Here is a 22,644-nt window from a genome sequence, read left to right as displayed (position 1 = left end):
TCAGATCTTCAATTAGATGCTGCTTCCTCAAAAATGCTTTTCTTCTTCTTTCAGTTTGGGGTCAGATAGGCTTCCTAGGTACTCATAATCCATCTCCCATTTCCACATCAATTGTAATTATCCTGCTATACAGTGTGCCTCAAGGAAGAAGTTTAGAGAGTGACTTCTCTGAGTCTCAAATCAAGTTCAAATCCAACCACTTATTTCTCTGGTGTCAAAGTTCATAGCCCTTCCAAAATAGCAATTTGAGTCAACCTATGGATAATGGGGGAGCCATTAAATGGGAGCATATTAATATTTGCACTTAGAAAACACTGAGGAGGCTAAGATGAACATATCTGTGAAGTGACCAGAGTCAGGCACATTGGTGTGTAGGCTCTTTCAAAAATCCCATTTGGAAATGATAACTGCCTATTAGTTCTGAGGAGAAGATAGAGACAAAAAATATTTAACAGTTGGATTTAGTGTTTGATTAATGGAAAAGTAATAATCAAGACAGATCCCAAGTTTTAGGTGACTGGGTGATCAGGGGTTATCCCAACTACCTTATATTTGAATCAATAAATATTAAAGGTGATTCATTTCCTCTGAAAGGCTCTATGTAGGCTCAAGTTACGCCTTGTATGGTCTGGATTCTTCTCAAAGCCTTGTAATTTAGATTTCCTCAGTTATATCTTCTGAATATTGTAGTCCTTTGATATTATATCAGAGCCTTAATCCACATTTTAGCAATAGGTTTTTCTCCTCCCCACTTTTCAAGGAGAGTCTTCCTGGAGAAAATTTTGGATGACCATGTGTTTTGTATGAAGATCTCATTTATTAACCTCAGGAACCGTTTAATGTTTAAACTTGGAGTTCTATAAATGCAAGTCTCTTGCCATGACTGAATGGATGCACAGTGGCAGGTCAGTCCTTGATACTCTTTAGGAGATATTCAAAGTCAAAACTATTTGCATAATACTACTAACATGTTATTGGCCTTTTCTACTATCATTCTTTAACAAGCAGAGGTTTCCCAGATGCTACACCAAAGATTGAACATAGAGCAGGTATCAGAATCCGGCTGTGCTGTATGAAGCTAGACATTGAAGATGTTTGAGGGGAAGAAACTCTAGAACGGCAGAATGACTTCCCCCAAGCCAGAGAGCAGAGTCAAAGCTGAGTCCGACCAGCAGGGGGAGTCTGTGTCCCGTTGTGTGAAAGTGCTCTGAGAATGTGCTGGAACTTGGATCAACTGGGTGTAACCTAGGAATGAGTCCTCGGCCACTAAGAGCTGTTGACTTTAATTTCTCTGAACCTGGTATTATTGCTTTTTGATGTTTACTTCCAAGCATTTGACCTTTATATCCAAGTCAATGATAAATTGCCTAACTTTCCCCATGTCTCATTTCTCTCTGATATTCTTATCTGTTGATAAGACACAGAGAGTTTTTTGGAGATTAAAGAAATCTTAGGAATTTCTATGCCTGGGACTTGATAGTTCAATTATTGATTGATCTTTTGGTAAATATTTCTCTCTGTTTTCACTTAGAGCTTAAATGTTCCTTTTTTACTCAGAGTTTCTTTCCCTGAACAACTTGGGGGTGTTATGGGTTGAACTGTGCCCCCTCCAAATTCAAATGTTGAAGTTCTAACTCCCAGGACCTCAGAATAGGATTTGTTTTTGTTTTTGTTTTTGGAAACAGGATTGTTGCAGATGTAATTTGTTAAGATGAGGACATAATGGAGTAAGATGGGCCCCAATCCAACATGGCTGGTGTCCTTACAAAAAGTAGATACCTAAACACAGACATACAGGGAGAAAGTCACATGAAGACAAAGGCAGAGACCAGGGTGATGCTTCTACAAGAGATGGAATGTCAAAGATTGCCAGCAAATCACCGGAATCCAGAGGAGAGTTATAGAAGAGATTCTTTATACCTCTTAGAAGCAATCAACCCCACTAACTTTTTGATCCTGGACTTCTAGCTTCCAGAAATGTGAGACATAAATTTATGATGTTTAAGGCATATAGTTTATTTATTTATTTATTTATTTGAGAGAGAGAGAGCTCACACAAGTAGGCAGAGCAGCAGGCAGAGGGAGAAGGAGACTCCCTGCTCAGCAAGGAGCCCAATGTAGGGCTAGATCCCAGGACTCTAGGATCATGACGTGAGCCAAAGGCAGCTTCTTAACCTACTGAACCACCCAGGTGCCCCCCCTAGTTTTATAGTAATCTTAGCAAGCTAATACAGAGTTAACTACACTTCCAAATTATAGGCCTTCGGAAGTCTATTTTAAGATGTGCATGAACCTAGAAATGGCTAGAAATAACTTTGTAAAGGCAGAGATATTAATAAATGTAAAAGTCTGTTTTGTCTAGGATGGTGGTAGGATGAGGAATGTGTTGTTTGCTTTCAACGGTAAAAGTGAAACAAGACAAACTCAGTTCTGTGAACTAAATGTATGCTCAGACAGAGGGGTGCCTGTCCATTCCACAGGTTGAATAGGTAATTTTTAAAGTGCCTACCTCCATTATTTATTGCCAAAATATTTCACAGTTTTTAGTACTAGTCCAGATCAGCTTTCAGAGCATTTTTGACAAGGAAAACTTTTGTTTTTGAATGAGATCACTCCTTTCTCTCTAGTATAAGTTTTACAAGGTTTGTCAAGACTCAGTTTATTGTTTAGTGACACCGGGAACCTTTCTTGAAATATTATTTGCTATATGTATGTGTATGGGTTGTGTAGGAGTTCTAGGAGAAAAGATAATGAGAGGAGATAAATGTGAAAATTCACATTAATTAATGGGATGGTTTTTATAACCACACTCTATGATGGATTGGGTAGATGATGAGAGAAAGAGAAGTTTTAACTGTATTTGTGGGTTACACATACTGGATAGGTCATTCCATTTATTATGAGAAGGAAGTCTAGGGAATGTATAAAATATGAGGAGTCCATTTTTAATACATTAATTTTCAGATGCCTCATATACATTCAGGTGGCACTATTAAGTCGGTTGTTGGGTATATATACATATTAGTTGAAGCTAAGTGGTTATACATTTAAAATATGGGAGTAACCAACATGTTTAAATTATGGTACTGAATGAGATCAGCTAGAGAATGAGCATAGATAAGGGACACAGTTGAGCCCAAGACCCAACTCTTAGGTTTCAATATTTAGAGAAGTAAAAGAAAAAAAAAAATGTAACCAAGGAAACTGAGAATCAAGAAGAAATCCAGAGAACCATAAGAGTGTTTTAAGAGGCATGGAGGACTCAGATTTATAACATTTTACTGGGAGGTTGAATAAGATGACTAGAAACTTGTCCATTATGTTTGGTAAAATGAGGATCATAAGTATCGTTGGTAAGATCAGTGTCCGTAGATTAGTAGAGGGCAGAAGGCAACTGAAGAGAGATTAGAAGAGAAATAATTCAGTGCCTGGGAAGTTTTTTCGTATAGTTTGAGAGAGAAAGAGAGGGCACACCAAGGATGGTGAAGTGAGAGAATTCTGAGAATCTGATTTAAGACTCAGGACATAGAGGTGTCTCTACTTCCTAGTTAAGAAACCAGCTTACGCTCTCTTTAAGCTAGTTTGCATTGGATTTCTGTAACATAACCAAAATGGTTCTGACAAAAAGAGGAATTGGTGACATACCTGAAACTCGAATTCAGTACACCCCCACCCCCACCCAAAGGAATACCCTCTAGCCTTTTTCTTGACAATGGCCATGGAAGAAAAGGACATAGAAGGTTCCCAGAGGTTAGAAGCAGACTCAAACCCATCAGAAACGTCACTCACTGCACAGTCAGGACTGGCCTTGTTATCACTGGCCAGTACTATGTGGTGTTTGCAATGGTCAGTGACAACTGTATCTTGTTTCCCCTTTTCCATTTCTTTAAAAGGGGAATTAAATTATGACTGTGCTCTTTTTAGGGAGGGTATTTTTTTTTATTAAATCCTTAGGCATTATGTCATGATGAATGTCATCTACATGTGACTCAGGGTAGAATACTCATAATTTGGAGATCTACATGTGGAGCTAGATGCAGTAACTTGATATAACTCCTGGTTATCTCCTTTTGGGGGAGGGGTGAGTGCCTTTTTGGACTCATGGAGAATAGACACTTCATCCTGTGCTGGAGCACTGTGGGAAATGCATATTCTTATGACCACAGTATAACTGTGCTTAATATCCAGAGCCTTGACTTTAATTTAATTGGCCTCTGGTTTTGTGTCTAACTTTTCTGGAGAAATGTCTTTCCTGGCTCCAATCTTATAATAATTCTGTGGCTGTCACTTATAGTCAAAGAAATGATCATTGAGCACATGACCTAGATTCTAGTCTAGTCCATTATTTTTTTTCTAGCCATTTATGATATACAATTTCCCTGATCATAAGGACTAATCCTGGGGAAGTCATATTAACTAAGATGGGCCAGAAAGAGTCCTTGTTCAGTGTGTTACTGGAGGACAAACTGTCTTACCATTGAGGTCACGAACCTGGAAAGCTATGGGTAACATTTTTTTTTTCCCTTACTGTGTGAAGAAAGCTTGTCTGCACTGGGAAATAATAAGGCCAATTCATACCAGATACAGAGGTAAAAAGAGACAGAGTATGATGGCTTCTTCTGAGTTTGTACATCTAGCTGGGAGTGAAACCAAAATCTACTTCTGGCTCCCCAATTACATAAGCCAATATTTTTTTCTTTTAAACAGAAGAGTGGGAATATTCTAAGAAAGTGACAACAGTGTAGGTAAGGCAATTATTTTAAGAAAAGCCATTATTTTAGGCTGTCAGTGGACATCTTTTGTTCATGAGAATTACTATTAACATGTTTACATGCTAACCAAAACCAACCAGAAGGGGTGAGATAGATAATGCAGAAATGGATGGGGGAGGGGTGGGGGGGGAAATGACAGGGCTGAAGGCTTTGTGATCAAGGAGGTGGGATTCAAAGCCTATTGAAAGTGCTGGGCTTTGTTAGAAGAATATATTCTCCATTTGTGTAATAAAGGATGCCTTCCCCTCTTAGAAACAGAAATCCAATTAAAGTAATGTAGTAAGGCCAGCATGGAAGAATACGTTTTAATGTGAAGCAGTTCCAACATTGGTTAATTCAGTGGCTCAAGAATGTCACCAAGAACACAGGTGTTACCCATTCTCACTCCACTATCCCCGGTGCCATATTTGTAGGAGATGTGCTGCAATTTCAAGAATGAAATGCAGTTAAAAGATACCAAGAGAAAGTGATGTACTTCCTCCTGTGTGTCTTTAAAAAAAAAATCTGGTAAAATCCTTTTCCTGGGGCTCCAGAGGCCTCTCCTGGGTGCAGGCCCAGGCCTAAAATAATCTTTTATACCTGGGAATGAGACCAACATAGCTGGCTTAGTTTAATTGTGATTCATTCCCTGGGACTAGACAAGGCCAAGCTCCCCTAAACACATGGCTACTAAAGCAAATCCAAATTGGGTGCCTGGTAGCAAGGGATAAATAGGTAAGCTGTTGGGAAATGAATAAGCAGTGTCTGCTGCAGTAAGGTTCATATCCTGGCTGGTGGGAAGGGGAGGGAGCAGCCTTCTGGCAGCTTCTGTTCTTTCAGTAAATTATTGATGAGGTGGTCCTTTGGGGCTGAGGGGTGGGAGTGGAATTTTGAGGAAAGAGAACGTAAGAAATGATATTTGAGGAAAGAATAGAGCATAATAGTATCTCAGAGAAGAGGAAATGCACTTTACTAAGAGAAAAATAGAATGACAGTTCGATTTCAGGGCAGCGGGACTCGACCCTGAGATCTGTGTTTATTAAGTTAAACTGAAAGCAGTCAATCCAATTTTGTCATTTTTTTTTTTCCTAATAGCATTCCATGAAATGGTGTGATGCTAATAATTTTCATGACCACTGAGAGCTGACTAGAAAGCCATTGTATTTTTACAGAGGTGAAGTTCATATAGCACACAATTAACCATCTTGAAGGACACCGTTCAGGGGCATTGAATGGATTTCAGAAGGTTGTGCGACCACCACTTCTCTGAAGTTCAACACTTTTTTGGGCACTTGGGTGGCTCAGTTGGTTAAGCATCCTCCTCTGACTCAAGACATGATCCTGGAGTCCTGGGATAGAGTCCCTGGAGACTGTGTTTTTCTTTTCTTTTGTGTCTAAGTACTTTCTTTTTTTTTTTTTTTCCAATTTATTTATTTTCAGAAAAACAGTATTCATTATTTTTTCACCACACCCAGTGCTCCATGCAAACTGTGCCCTCTATAATACCCACCACCTGGTACCCCAACCTCCCACCCCCCCCACCACTTCAAACCCCTCAGATTGTTTTTCAGAGTCCATAGTCTCTCATGGTTCATCTCCCCTTCCAATTTACCCCAAAGCACATACCCTCCCCAATGTCCATAACCCTACCCCCCTTCTCCCAACCCCCCTCCCCCCAGCAACCCACAGTTTGTTTCGTGAGATTAAGAGTCCCTTATGGTTTGTCTCCCTCCCTATCCCATCTTGTTTCATGGATTCTTCTCCTACCCACTTAAGCCCCCATGTTGCATCACCACTCCCTCATATTAGGGAGATCATATGATAGTTGTCTTTCTCCGCTTGACTTATTTCGCTAAGCATGATACGCTCTAGTTCCATCCATGTTGTCGCAAATGGCAAGATTTTGTTTCTTTTGATGGCTGCATAGTATTCCATTGTGTATATATACCACATCTTCTTGATCCATTCATCTGTTGATGGACATCTAGGCTCTTTCCATAGTTTGGCTATTGTGGACATTGCTGCTATAAACATTCGGGTGCACGTGCCCCTTTGGATCACTACGTTTGTATCTTTAGGGTAAATTCCCAGTAGTGCAATTGCTGGGTCATAGGGCAGTTCTATTTTCAACATTTTGAGGAACCTCCATGCTGTTTTCCAGAGGGGTTGCACCAGCTTGCATTCCCACCAACAGTGTAGGAGGGTTCCCCTTTCTCCGCATCCTCGCCAGCATCTGTCATTTCCTGACTTGTTGATTTTAGCCATTCTGACTGGTGTGAGGTGATATCTCATTGTGGTTTTGATTTGTATTTCCCTGATGCCGAGTGATATGGAGCACTTTTTCATGTGTCTATTGGCCATCTGGATGTCTTCTTTGCAGAAACGTCTGTTCATGTCCTCTGCCCATTTCTTGATTGGATTATTTGTTCTTTGGGTGTTGAGTTTGTTAAGTTCTTTATAGATTTTGGACACTAGTCCTTTATCTGATATGTCATTTGCAAATATCTTCTCCCATTCTGTCAGTTGTCTTTTGGTTTTGTTAACTGTTTCCTTTGCTGTGCAAAAGCTTTTGATTTTGATGAAATCCCAAAAGTTCATTTTTGCCCTTGCTTCCCTTGCCTTTGGCGATGTTCCTAGGAAGATGTTGCTGCGGCTGAGGTCGAAGAGGTTGCTGCCTGTGTTCTCCTCAAGGATTTTGATGGATTCCTTTCTCACATTGAGGTCCTTAATCCATTTTGAATCTATTTTTGTGTGTGGTGTAAGGAAATGGTCCAATTTCATTTTTCTGCACGTGGCTGTCCAATTTTCCCAACACCATTTATTGAAGAGGCTGTCTTTTTTCCATTGGACATTCTTTCCTGCTTTGTCGAAGATTAGTTGACCATAGAGTTGAGGGTCTATTTCTGGGCTCTCTATTCTGTTCCATTGGTCTATGTGTCTGTTTTTGTGCCAGTACCATGCTGTCTTGATGATGACAGCTTTGTAATAAAGCTTGAAGTCTGGAATTGTGATGCCACCAACTTTGGCTTTCTTTTTCAATATCCCTTTGGCTATTCGAGGTCTTTTATGGTTCCATATAAATTTTAAAATTATTTGTTCCATTTCTTTGAAAAAGATGGATGGTACTTTGATAGGAATTGCATTAAATGTGTAGATTGCTTTAGGTAGCATAGACATTTTCACAATATTTATTCTTCCAATCCAGGAGCATGGAACATTTTTCCATTTCTTTGTGTCTTCCTCAATTTCTTTCATGAGTACTTTATAGTTTTCTGAGTATAGATTCTTAGCCTCTTTGGTTAGGTTTATTCCTAGATATCTTATGGTTTGGGGTGCAATTGTAAATGGGATTGACTCCTTAATTTCTCTTTCTTCTGTCTTGTTGTTGGTGTAGAGAAATGCAACTGATTTCTGTGCATTGATCTTATATCCTGACACTTTACTGAATTCCTGTATAAGTTCTAGCAGTTTTGGAGTGGAGTCTTTTGGGTTTTCCACATAGAGTATCATATCATCTGCGAAGAGTGATAATTTGACTACTTCTTTGCCGATTTGGATGCCTTTAATTTCCTTTTGTTGTCTGATTGCTGAGGCTAGGACTTCTAGTACTATGTTGAATAGCAGTGGTGATAATGGACATCCCTGCCGTGTTCCTGACCTTAGTGGAAAAGCTTTCAGTTTTTCTCCATTGAGAATGATATTTGCAGTTGGTTTTTCATAGATGGCTTTGATGATATTGAGGTATGTGCCCTCTATCCCTACACTTTGAAGGGTTTTGATCAGGAAGGGATGCTGTACTTTGTCAAATGCTTTTTCAGCATCTATTGAGAGTATCATATGGTTCTTGTTCTTTCTTTTATTGATGTGTTGTATCACATTGACTGATTTGCAGATGTTGAACCAACCTTGCAGCCCTGGGATAAATCCCACTTGGTCGTGGTGAATAATCCTTTTAATGTACTGTTGAATCCTATTGGCTAGTACTTTGGTGAGAATTTTTGCATCTGTGTTCATTAAGGATATTGGTCTATAGCTCTCTTTTTTGATGGGATCCTTGTCTGGTTTTGGGATCAAGGTGATGCTGGCCTCATAAAATGAGTTTGGGAGTTTTCCTTCCATTTCTATTTTTTGGAACAGTTTCAGGAGAATAGGAATTAGTTCTTCTTTAAATGTTTGGTAGAATTCCCCCGGGAAGCCATCTGGCCCTGGGCTTTTGTTTGTTTGGAGATTTTTAATGACTGTTTCAATCTCCTTACTGGTTATGGGTCTGTTCAGGCTTTCTATTTCTTCCTGGTTCAGTTTTGGTAGTTTATATGTTTCTAGGAATGCATCCATTTCTTCCAGATTGTCAAATTTGTTGGCGTAGAGTTGCTCATAGTATGTTCTTATAATAGTTTGTATTTCTTTGGTGTTAGTTGTGATCTCTCCTCTTTCATTCATGATTTTATTTATTTGGGTCCTTTCTCTTTTCTTTTTGATAAGTCTGGCCAAGGGTTTATCAATTTTATTAATTCTTTCAAAGAACCAGCTCCTAGTTTGGTTGATTTGTTCTATTGTTTTTTTTTGTTTCTATTTCATTGATTTCTGCTCTGATCTTTATGATTTCTCTTCTCCTGCTGGGCTTAGGGTTTCTTTCTTGTTCTTTCTCCAGCTCCTTTAGGTGTAGGGTTAGGTTGTGTACCTGAGACCTTTCTTGTTTCTTGAGAAAAGCTTGTACCGCTATATATTTTCCTCTCAGGACTGCCTTTGTTGTGTCCCACAGATTTTGAACCGTTGTATTTTCATTATCATTTGTTTCCATGATTTTTTTCAATTCTTCTTTAATTTCCCGGTTGACCCATTCATTCTTTAGAAGGATGCTGTTTAGTCTCCATGTATTTGTGTTCTTTCCAGACTTCCTTTTGTGGTTGAGTTCTAGCTTCAGAGCATTGTGGTCTGAAAATATGCAGGGAATGATCCCAATCTTTTGATACTGGTTGAGTCCTGATTTAGGACCGAGGATGTGATCTATTCTGGAGAATGTTCCATGTGCACTAGAGAAGAATGTGTATTCTGTTGCTTTGGGATGAAATGTTCTGAATATATCTGTGATGTCCATCTCATCCAGTGTATCATTTAAGGCCTTTATTTCCCTGTTGATCTTTTGCTTGGATGATCTGTCCATTTCAGTGAGGGGAGTGTTAAAGTCCCCTACTATTATTGTATTATTGTTGATGTGTTTCTTTGATTTTGTTATTGTCTAAGTACTTTCTGATTTCTCTTGTGATTTCTTCTTTGACTCACTTACTCTTCAAGAATGTGTTGTTTATTTCCATTCATTTTCAAAGTTTCCAGTTTTCCTTTTGTTACTGATTTCTAGCTTCATTCCATTCTGGTTGCAGAAAGTACTTTGTATCATTTCAATCTTTCTAACACTATGTCTAACATAGGGGCTATTCTGGAAAATGTTCTAAATGCACTTGGGAAGAATGTGTATTCTGCTGATGTTCCTGATTTGTCTTTATATATGTCTGTTAAGTCTAGTTAGTTTTAAATGTTGTTTAAGTCCATTTCCTTAGATGATCTATCCATTATTAAGAGTATGGTATTAAAGTCTATTCTATTCTATACTATTCTATTACAGTTCTACTCTATTCTATTACTGTTTACTGCCACTATCCCTCGCTTGAATTTTGTCAAATTTTTTTTTCATATATTTGGGGTGGTTCTGTTGTTTGATGCATGTATGTTTGTACCTTTGATGAACTGACACTTCTCTCAGTATATAATACTCTTCTTTGTAATTGGTGCTAATTTTGACTTAGCATCTATTTTATCTGTCACCATAGCTCTCTTTTGGCTACTATTTGCATGGAATATCTTTTTCCTTTTTTTTTTTTTTTTTTACTTTCTACCTATTTGTTTCTTCAAATAGTCTGAAGTTAGTCTGTTGTAAGCAGCATATAGTTGGATAATATTTTTCATCCATCCCACAATTCTCTGTCATTTAATTGGTGAGTCTAAACCATTCACTTTTATTTATTTTTTAGAGATGTGATTTATTTATTTCAGAGAGTGAGAAAGAGGGAAAGCATGGTGAAGAGAGGAGGGAGAGGGACAAGCAGACTCCACGCTGAGCACTGAGCCTGACTTGGGTGGAGCTCAATCTCAGGACCCCCAAGAACATGACCTGAGCCAAAATCAAGAGGAGGATACTCAACCAACTCAGCCACCCCCTCAACCATTTACTTTCAAGTACTCCTGATAAAGAAGCACATACTTCTGCTACTTTACTATTTGTTTTCTATAAATCTTACATCTTTTTTTCCTCAAGTCCTCCAATGCTGCCTTCTTTTGTGCTTCATTTTTCCTAGTATACCATTTTGATTCACTTTTGGTTTTTTGCATCTTTTTTAGTTATTTGCTTCTATAATGTGTATGGCAGTATGCCTTGTTTAGTGTCCCAGAGGTCCCTTAAGTCCATTCCTTTCTCGTCATTCTTTTCTTTCTGCTCCTCAGACCAGGTAATTCCAGTTGCTCTACCTTCAAGTTTGCGATTCTTTTGTTTGCCTGCTTATATCTGCTCTTCAACTCTTCCAGAGAATTTTTCATTTTAACTACTTTGCTTCTCAACTTCAGAATTTTTACTTGTTTTTTTTCTTATAATTTCTATTATTTTATTCCTATCTCCTATCTGCTCATAAGTCATTTTTCTGATTTCCTTTACTTTCTCCCTCTCCATGGTTTCTTTCACCACTTTGAGCATATTTAACATACTTGATTTAAAGTATTTGTCTAGTAAGTCCAAAAGTCCAATGTCTGAGTTTCTTCCAGTACAGTTATCATCAAGGTGGTTTTTGTGTGTGTGTGTTGTGGGGATTTTTTGTTTTGTTTTGTTTTTGGTAAATGCACCATACTTTACTTTGTAAGCTTTGTAATTTTTTGTTGAGAACTAGACATTTTGAATACTGCCTTGTGATAACTCTGGAAATCAGATTCTTTCCTGACCTTAAACCAAGAATTGCTGCTGTTGCTTGTCAAGGACTGTAGTTGCATATTTGTTTGGTTACTTTTCCAAATTAATTTCCAAGACTATATTTCTTCTCATGTATGATCATCGAAGTCTCCTGTTCCATTATCTCTATAGTTAGCAAGGTGACCTGACAGAGATTTCCTGGAGTGCCAGTCTCTTTCTTCATCCATTATTTACTGGGATGCTGCAGGTGTTCTACTAGACTCCAGAGTTTGAAATGGTTGGTTCTACCAGGTCTTGCCAGCTCAATACTTATTTAAGTGGAAGGACCTATTCCTGGAGCTTCCTACTCTGCCATCTTCGGTGAAGTCCAAGTTGTTTTGCTTTAACCACTATGGATAATCTCCGGCTTACAGGGAGGATGTATGTGAAGCTCTGGGGAGTTGTAGTGGTGGCTGACTAAGTACTTCTGTATTTGATAAATACCCATGGTTTTCTTGTCAAAAAAAAAAAAAAAAAAACAATTCTAAAGTATATCAGTACCCTTTGACCCTGTCAATCAACTGCACAATGGATAAAATTTACCTTCTTTCACTTTTAGCTATATTATAATACTTCTTTAATGCTCTTTTATGGAACATTGGGATAAATATTGGAAATTGATTATTTTTAGTGTATTTACATAGCCTCAAAGGTATAATATGGATGTTGCCTGTTTTCTATAATTCTTAACACAAATATTATTCATACTTTTAAAGTCATCTATTGCCTCCAAACTTGTTAAAACCACAGGCAGAAGGAAAGGTACCTGTTTGTCAAAAAGAGTCAGAAATTGAACATTAGCATTCCAATACCATGTGAACCTGTTTCAGCAAAGTGGATTATTAGGATATATGAAAATTGGTCATTTAAAGAAGATATATATTTCTACTCTCTTTCTGTAAGCAGATACTGACACTAATTGGACTAAACTGTCTCCATGCTCCCCAGAACAATTACTCTGTAAAACCAAGTGGTTTTTATGAAAAAAGAAAAGAAAGCAACAAAAAAGAAGCAATGCCCAAAGTCCCCAGAGTTTAAAAATTCAATTATGATATCTTGTAGGGTAACTTTGGGTTTCCTCTTACTTACTTTGATGCTTTTTTTTTTTCTGTGTCATAATTTGAATTTGAATTTAGGCAGCATTCCTAAAGGCTTCCTGAATTGAAAAATCAGACTTTAAAAAGCCCTAAAACCCCCATCTAAATAAGGGCATAAATTCAAAATGGCAACTAACATGTTGTGACTCAGCAATAGAGCACAGTCTTTCAGGCAGTGCTTAAATTTAGAGAGAGGAAAAAAAAACCCTCTGATGTCTAACGTTTATTTTATTTCATTTTACCTCCCATCTCTTTTTTCTTCTATCCTTTTGGATTTTCAGTCTTATTTGACAGGCTATTTTCAAAGAGAGCTCAGAAATATTGTCTTAAGCTGATAAACATTTTCACCACTATAAAAGGGAATGCAACAGGAAATTATTAATTCTTGCCCCCAATGTATCTATATGTGGAAGAAAAAATAAAATTCCTTTATTCTGCTGTTGTAAGGTGATGGTACATACATATGAGAATTAAGTTTACAAAGTTAATAAATAGAATGATCTTAGCAAAGCTTTTTCCCAGCCAATTTGACTACGTATTGTAAGTTTTGACAGAATTCTCCATTCATCCTTCTAGGGAATTATATCTAGTTTGAATACATATGACTGGAGAAATACCCTATAAAAATAGAGCAAAGTAGCACGTAAAATTCTATTATGGTTACCAAGGTCCTAGTGTTAGTGAGTTGTAGGATTGAGACTAAAACATAGATCTCTTGACTACCAGTCAAAATTCCTTAGAGGAAAGCTAAGCGTGAGGTAAATATACCTGAGTCAAAGGGGTATTCAGACAGAGGAAAAGAAAAAAGATGGTATTGATGTCTATGAAAAAAAGAAGCAAGATCTTAGGACACAGTTCTCAGGTCTTAGAATGAAAGAAAATAAATTTCTTTCAGGTAAATAGGTAAACATGCTGAGAAAGAATGCTGAGGGTCATGTAGTTAGGGGAGGATGGAGGGGGGTGGCGCTCAGATCATAGGCCTCATCTGAGCAGGCAGCCCTAGCATTAGGGGGTTTGGATATAATACAGAACCCAAAGTTGGAGGCAGACCAATGTAGACCCAAATCCAACCTCTTCTTATTAGCTGTGGGCAAGCTAATTCACTCCAAAAAGTATCTAGTTCCTCATTCTTTAAAATTGTGATAATTAACAAAAAATAAAAGCAAAACTCCTTATAGAGTTTTGAACAATGGACTAAGGTAACTTATGTCAAGAAGCACCCCGCAGAATTCATGGTAAGCTATAGCTACTAAATAAATGTTAATTACACCTGCTGTTCCATAGACTTGACTTATTTGGCCAAGAGCTTGGAACTTTGGAATCAATTAGTATACCAAAAGAAGGCTTATGGTAACAAGTAACAAAAAATTCAATTTCTAAACAATAAGGAAACTTATTAGCTCACTCTCAGTGAGTCCAAGGTAGGATGAGCTTCAAGATTATTTGAGAAAACATTTCAATAATGTTGTCCACCCTTTAATCAGAGTGTTGCTTTACCATATACTGGTTTCCTTGATGTTTATAGGATGATGACAGTAGCATTCATATCTGGTAGGTAAGAGAAAATCCTTCTCCAAATCATCAAATTTCCTCCTGTGCAGTGTGAGGGGTGCAAATTAGTTCACCTCTCTTCACATACTTAACTGTGGCCAAAGAAAAACCAGACTCTAATTGGTTTAGACCTTGATTCCTGAACCAATCAGCAGCAAAGGGAATGGGGTTTTCATGATTCTCAGGCCCTGCTTTAGGAGTTGGGGTCAAATTTGGGTTTAGGGACTCAGATCCAATGTCTGCTGCTGAAAGCTTGTGTTCCAACACTTACTTGCTTTGCCCTTGGGCAAAGAACAAACTTACACAACTTTACTGAACTTATTGAATTCCCTTACCTGCAAAATGGGTAGGAAGCAGAACTGAGATAAATAAAAGTGAAAACAAAAGGTTCTGCAGAGGGCTTGATAAGTAGTTAGCACCCAGTAAATTATTAATGTCATTTTTATTCACCGATGTATTTTCATATTATATAATAGTTCTAAAATGGTCTGCCTTTTTGGGTAAAGTGTGAGTTTTTTGAGCATAGAAGCAATATCACTCTCATGTGTTACCTTTAAAGTTTTACATGTAATATTCTTTAACAAATGAGTGAATAAATGAATATCTCTTGAGTGAACAAATAAAAGCCTGAAAACAATAGAACGTAGATTTAAAAGACAGACAACCAAATGGTGACTGGTCAATGAAAGGTCAGGGAGGATAATGAGAATAAAATAGGCCAGCCTGAAAAAAACTGTATTTGAGAGAAAAAAATTGCCAGATTTAGTGAGGCCTTTCCCCCGAACACTAGAGTGGTTGCAGGAAGTAAGTGAACTGAATGCAGCTCGAGTTTAGGACAACTGACTCAAAAATGCAGGGATGTCTTCAGATACGTTGTTTTATAATTTGATAAATAATAAATGTTTGAATAAAATCCCTATCAATACTTACTGTAATCTAGAGGAGGTAGAAGAAAGTATAACAATGATAGGTCCTGAGTACAGGATATGTTTTGAGCATTATTCTAAGTATCTCTCTTGCATAAACCCATATAATCCTCAAAACAAACCTGTGAGGCAAGTACTATTCTTTTCATCTCCATTCCCATTTACAGATTGGAAAATCAAGCTCAGAGAGACTGAGAAACTTGCTTAAATCCCACAGACAGTAAATAGGAAAGTGAGATGTTTACCCCAACGGTCTGACTCAAGAGTCTGTGTGTTTAGCCATTACACTGTACTGTGGAATAAATAGAAGGGTGCCTAGAAAAACCAGGCTCCATCTCTAAACTATCATGTACTTTAGAGTTAAATGCATTGCTGTCCTTGAGGAGCACTACGGGTCTCCCATGTCACTGAGAGCTGAAAGGTGTAGCTAGCCGTTGATCACGTAAGTGCCCCTCTGGCCCTCCACATTGCCCTTCGGAATCTCCAGTGCATAACACAACGGCTGTGGAGAGTGACAACTAAACAAATAACTGTAAAGTGAATAATTGCGAGGATGAGTGGATTTGGATCTATGCCAGCGTATATGTGATGTGTCCACCTCATTCCCATGGAGACCAACCTCTTCAAGCTTCTGCTTCCCCATTTGGTAAACTGTCTTTAAAAACTTGCTGCACTTTTCAAGATGAGACAGTAGGCTTCACAGCGACCCTTGGAGTCATATGAAAGAGATATTTAAAGATAGTTCATGCCTCCAAGGACACACTGGGAACTGGAATGAATACAAGGTGTGTGTCCCTTTCCAGAGGCTCTTTCAGAATTGTTGCTGAGCTATAGAGAAAATGCACAATAAGCAGTCTGAATGAAAGGAAATGCTAGTCCAGGGGCTCTCCAAGGGAATTAAGGAATCAAACTACCCTTTCCTCAAGAGGCATCCGCAAACAGTAGAATGAAGACCGTCACCCAGACATTTTCTGCTTATGTTTTAGCATAGATCTGCCTTCAATCAGACTTTACCTTGAAATTCCTGCATTTCCCTTCAGCTGCTTATATGGTGAATATTCATGGCAGTCCGAATCCCTACTCTTTCGAAAGAGCTATAGTCCCCCAAGAGTTAAGTTCCAAGAACAACATACAAGCCACAATTCAGATTTCAGCTGTACAAATAGAGTATAATCTTAAAACATAAGAAAGATGAGTGTTGAGCTTGTTGCTCTAGAAATTGCTCTGCCTATGGTAACCATGTAGTCTCATCTCTTACACTGAAAGATCTCTATTAATAAAAATAAAATCAACATTATTTCCTTATCTCTCTATACTAATCTTTGTCAGCTATGAGGAATATTCCAGAAAGCATTATCATATTTAATAGATATAAGTGGTATGCAAAATATTTATAATTAGACTTTTAAAGGAGCTTTTATTTTTTTTATTTTTTTTTGTGGTTAAACTCTGATTTTATTTCTTTTTTTTTTTCCAATTTATTTATTTTCAGAAAAACAGTATTCATTATTTTTTTTTATTTTTTTTTTTATTTTTATTTTTATTTTTTTTTCACCACACCCAGTGTTAAAGGAGCTTTTAAAAGCTCCTTTAGACTTTTAAAATTAGACTTTTAAAAGGAGCTTTAAAAAAAATCATTGTATTTGCACGCCCTTACTTACAAGAAGTGTCTTTAGCTTGCAGCCTCTGAAGGAACAAAAGCAAAACTACTTGAGCAAGTTTCCTGGCTAGAGGAAAAACTAGAGACTCTGAACCATAAGGAAGACAGTGGGGAACCATATGAAAAAATGGTTCTTGCAAAAGACCAGGTATGTTGTAGAAGAAAAAATAACCTTTCTCTTAAAAAGTTACCTGAACTTATATGAACTGACAATTCTGTAGTCCTTTCTGGATAGGCTGGAAGTTCGTATTTAAATTCAAGATGGCACATAAAAATATTTGTATTTGGTAAATGTAATTGTATTTCCTGATGAATATTCACATATAAAAATTAATTTTGTTAGTGATATTTTAAAAGTTTGTTTGATATGGAGCCTCTTGGACCATATTAGCTGAATGTTCTACTTACTTGTAAGTGGTACGAACTACACAAATGTTTCCTTGTTTTTCGGGTTGAACTTAATCAATGAATAGCTTCTGTGTAGTAAAATAAATAGATCAGGAAGATTATCATGCACTTAAATCAATGATAAGAAGTTAATAATCTTGGATTCTCTGGGCATTTATATAAAAAAATTTTTTTTTTCTTGTTCAACTCAAATAGGTTTGTATCCGTTTTTGGTATATATATATATTTTCACACAAAAACATATCCATATGTTCCAAAGGTAGGTATAAACCCATTTGATCCTATACATATGTATATATAATATAAAGTAGGTCAGCAATACCTTCAACATTATTTTTCTCACTCATTTCCTAAATCTTAGCGTATTTGTGTTCTTTGTTGTTGGGCTCGTCAATAGATTGGACAAAAGGTAGGGATAGGAGCAAGGATTTCTCAATGGTGATTTCCAAAGTATGTAGGCAAGTTAGTGCTGCCATTCATTGGATTTAAGAACTAGTATCTATTTCTATCTGGAATCTTTTGAATATGTAAAAGGAAGAGTTATACTCTTTGTTTCTAAACTTTTCTCCTTTTCAGTGCATTGAGAAATTACAAGCTGAAGTAAAAGCTTCCCAAGAGCAACTTACAGCCCATGTAAGTGGTTTTCTCCTTTTTTAATCCCTTAACTTACATCACGGTTATCCTGGGAATGAACAGTCATTTTTCAGAAGTTCTAACTATTGTCTTTCTGCTGCATACCAAATCACAAGTCTAAGAATCAGTATTTTTACTGCCTCTATGAAGTTGCTTTCCATAAATAGAATGCTGATTTCTGCTGATGGTAAAAATTATAAAATTTATGTGTTATCTATAACCACATGGTCTAATCAGGGACCACCAGGATAAGAGAACAAGAAACTAAGGGTAGAAAGATGAGGAAACCAGGCAGGTTTAGTGAATGAATGAAAGTGGAAATGATTGGCACATTGAATACAGGGTTAGAACAATGTTGCTTAAACTTCAGTGTTTTGAGAATTACTTGGGAAACTTTTAGAAACAAACTGCCTGGAAATTCTGATTTCTGCATGCCTTGGTTAGGACCAGAGAATTTGTACTTCCAGATGATCCTAGATTCAGGTGATGCTGATGTTGCCAATTTTGGACCACATTTCAAGTAGCACTGTATTGTGTGCATTCATTCTGCCCCAGTCTAGTAATTCTTGGGACAGGTGACCATAAGAGATGCAGAACTGTTCATTTTCCCTGCAAGTACTCCCCTGAGAGAGGCTGTATGAAATTCTAGGGTGTATTTCTTTCTTTCTTTTTTTTAAAGATTTTATTTATTTGACAGACACAGATCACAAGTAGGCAGAGAGGCAGGCAGAGAGAGAGAAGCAGGCTCCCTGCTGAGCAGAGAGCTTGATGCGGGGTTCAGTTCCATCCCAGGACCCTGGGGTCATGACCCGAGCCAAAGGCAGAAGCCTTAACCCACTGAACCACCCAGGCACCCCTCTAGGGTGTATTTCATTGACACTTTGGCCTATCTTCACTCAGAGAATGAATGAGCATCTCCTGCCACAAGATCCTCTCATGTTTCACACACATAAACCAGTTGTCACCCTGCCTCTGTCCCTTCCCAAGGATCTGAACAATTCTAATATTTTACAAGTTTCCCTGAAGACTTGCTCACCCTCTTTTCAATTATTTCTTCTATCATATGTTGGGCGCTGGGGGAGGACTTCCTGATTACGTATATTAGCTGGTCATGTTAAACGGCTAATCTGAATAACATCAAGGTCTTATACTATCTGAGACCTGAGGGACTGCTGCCCAGAAGTCCTACAGAAATAACTGCAAAATAACAAATTCTCATCACCATCCCTTTGATATTTGAAATAAGCTAATCTGGATAAATCATGGTAATTGACTGGGGGCTGGGTACAGAGAAAGAAAAGCTAATGTGCTGTGGCGGTTAGCAGAGCTTTTAGCTTTAACTTCAGAACTCTTTTGGCCTTGTATGCTCAACTGACCAAGCGTGAAAATGATTAAGGCCTGCATTTGTGACATGGTGACCTATTCAGACAGCAGTATATCTCATTAGCTCAGTTTTCTGTTGCAGATGCCACCCTCTGGTCCCACCCCAGTCTGCTCCTGAGGGTGCCAGATAATGACTATTGTCAGAGAAGTCTTCTCATGCCAGACTGATACTGGCTGCAGGCCATTTGCCCAGGGAAGGTTTAACTCAGAAATTTGTTAAGGAGAGCAGATTGTTCACTAAGGTTCTGATATTAGCTTCCAGCGTCTCTTCATGCAAAGCGGATTTAAAAAACAAAACAAAACAAAACAAAACCATAGTCACAGATGCCTTTAGGAAATTCCTGTGGTGTCTTCTTCCATTGCCTAGCTTGTGGGGAGTCTATTCCTGCATCATGCTGGTCCTGGCCTGGGCTTGTCTGAAATGGGATTACTTTCTTGTATTAGGGTATGGATACCCACAATGGAGATTTCTGCTATGTAACTGCTCAAAGTTAGGTTTTAATAGAGCAGGGTGGTTGCGAAAGCTTTGCTTCAACCCACCAAGAAGATTTAAATGAAAATATTAATAACTGTTTATTGAGAGTAGATTTTGTGTCTATTATGTGATTGGTGCTTCATATATTTTCTATTTTAAGTCTCAATACAACCCAACAGGGTGGGCATTATTTTTCAGGTAGGAAAACAATATTAGAGATTAGATCACTTGTCACACATGTCAATTCTACCCATGCTTTTGCAAGCACAATTTGCTGTCTCTCCAAACTGTATTCTCTACACGCCATTTCAGGTATCAAATGGTGTTTATAGAAGTTCTTTCTGCAAGCTTGTCTCTCTTTTCACTCTGAGTGATTCATCAGTACATAATGCTGCAACTCTCACTTCCATGCAAATAAACAACCCCCTCCACCCCCATCAAATTCTTTCGATCCTAATCATCCCCTAATTACAGGTCCTTAGGACTATAATAATTTCTTAAAATGTGGTTCCTTGAAAATAACCTTCCAAATGATGTTAATAGGTATTCTGGGGGGAAAAAAAATGGGAGGGGCACTGGAAATGAAGTTAAGTTAGATGGGTTTAGTTACTGCAGGATTTATCAGTGTATACTCAATCTCCAAGAGAGGATCATAGTATATTTTCTTCCAAGGGTGTTTGACCATGAGTGCACAAAGGTTTAGAGACTGCTAGCATATTGCATCAAATTAAAGCAGTATGTTTGCTACATATGACTTGAGTATCTTGCTGACACCTTAGGCTCAGCATACACAAGGTCAAATTTATAATCTTCTAATCCTATCTCTTAAATATGTCCCTCTTTTTGGATCCCCACAATAGTGAATAATATCACACCGCTGTTGTTTATTCTACATCCAAACTACCAACCAGTATTAAAATCCTACCTCTCTCTGCCTCCATCCCACATTTAGTTAGTTGTCAGGCTATGGATATGTTTCTGAAAGTTTTCTCACTTCTACGTCTTCTATTCCATCATACTGTCATATCCCTAACTCTTTCTACCATCTTTCATCTTATTGCTACTGGCCCCCCAATATTAACATATTCAGGTGCAGAAGCTCCTGCTGTCTGTCCCCCTAACCCAAATCACAATGTAATCCTCTTGCTCTCACACCATCAAGTCCTGTTTGCAGAGCACAGAAAGGGTAAAACTCATGTGTGAAGATGCAGAGTGGAGGCAGAAAACCAAACAGAGACAAAGAGCAATGTTCAAAGGGAGGATGAAACCTACTGGGGCAGCAGAAAAGAGAACAGGGATTGAAGGACCAAGGTGGTCAGAAAAGAACTCTGTAGATGGGGTGAGGGTCCTTCTGAGATAGGACACTAGTAGGATCCTGGGAGTTCTAGGGATGCCTAATATTAAGAAATAACTGTTAATCTCAGGAAACAAACTGAGGGTTGCCGGAGTGGAGGAGGGTGGGAGGGATGGAGTGGCTGGGTGATAGATACTGGGGAGGGTATATGTTGTGATGAGCTCTGTGAACTGTGTAAGACTGAGCAATCACAGATATGTACCCCTAAAACAAATAATATATTCTATGTTAATAAAAAAATGATTAAGAAAAATGTTAAAATGTTAAGGAAAAAAAAAAACTAAAAAAAAAAAAAAGAAATAACAGAATATTAATAGGAATTGTCAGGCAGTATATATTTAAATCCCCCTAAATGTTTAGGAGTCATGTATAAAGCTTGGAATTCCTTTTTGGGCTGTGCCTCCTCAATGTCACACTACTGCAGGATGTGACCCTGTAGTAGTCATCTGGCTTCCCTGCCTCTGCCCTGTAAGAGATTTCCAAAGGACCATTCCTACCCCAATCTCTCCACTCTTACTCTACTCCCACTCTGCCCCCCACACACTGAATAAGCTAATAAAATGGCACTTCTGTCTTTTCTTTATACATCCCATGCCAGCTGATGCCCTGTGAGTTTACTCTCTGTGTTCTCTTGGTCTGGACTCTTCCTACCTCTGCTCTTTATCCAAATAATTCTTACTCTTCTTGCAAGACTTGTATCAGGGATCAACCTCTTCCTTAGCCCCCAGGTTACTTTCTTTGGGCTCCCATAACCTCCTGTACATACATCTATTTTAGCTCAAAATACTACTTTCTGTTGATATTATCTGTTCATATATCTGTCCCCTACTAGACTCAAAGGTCATTGAGAGCAACATCAAGAGTGTGTCTCTGTAACTATCACTGCAAGTACAGGGATAGACACATTACAGCCACTCAATATATCTGCTAAACTGAAATGAATTTTACTCTGATCATGTCATTTCTCCCATTTCAAAGCCTAGAGTAAGACAATGGTTGTCCATTACTCTAGAATAAAGTCCAACCTCCTGACCGTGGCATTTATCACACTGAAAATGAGGCTCTGACCCCCTTCCCTGACTTCTCTGTATCACACATCTGTATCATACATCTTGTGACTCCAAGAATGCCATGCATTCCTGCCCTAGGGGTTATGCTCATGGTTTCTTTCAATCTGGAATATCAGTTCCCACCAACAATTCTGATGAAGAATGCCAGTTTTTTTCCCATTCTTCATCAGAATTGTTCCTTCCAGGAAGTTTCTCCTGACCATCCAACCAGAAGTAATCTCTTTCTTTAGTACTTTCATAGCACATCTCTATACCTGTCTTTTGTCACTTGTCACACTATGACCCATACGAGAATTAAGCAATGTGAACTACCTTTCCCCAAGACTGTGAGCTCATGGAGAA

General features: G+C 38.1%; 1 protein-coding gene across 1 annotated transcript in view; it reads left to right on the top strand.

Annotated features, from left to right (window-relative positions):
* The window catches only part of CCDC192 (coiled-coil domain containing 192), a 171,422-nt gene that overhangs the window by 9,950 nt on the left and 138,828 nt on the right, over positions 1 to 22,644 (top strand). Inside the window, exons 3-4 of the mRNA XM_044228135.1 lie at positions 16,996 to 17,127; positions 17,964 to 18,020. Of these exons, the coding sequence (XP_044084070.1) occupies positions 16,996 to 17,127; positions 17,964 to 18,020 (189 nt within the window). The remainder of the gene's footprint in view (positions 1 to 16,995; positions 17,128 to 17,963; positions 18,021 to 22,644) is intronic.

This window comes from Neovison vison, chromosome 1 (genome assembly GCF_020171115.1).
Source record: "Neovison vison isolate M4711 chromosome 1, ASM_NN_V1, whole genome shotgun sequence".
Lineage (NCBI taxonomy): Eukaryota > Metazoa > Chordata > Mammalia > Carnivora > Mustelidae > Neogale > Neogale vison.
This window is presented reverse-complemented; position numbering and strand designations above follow the sequence as displayed.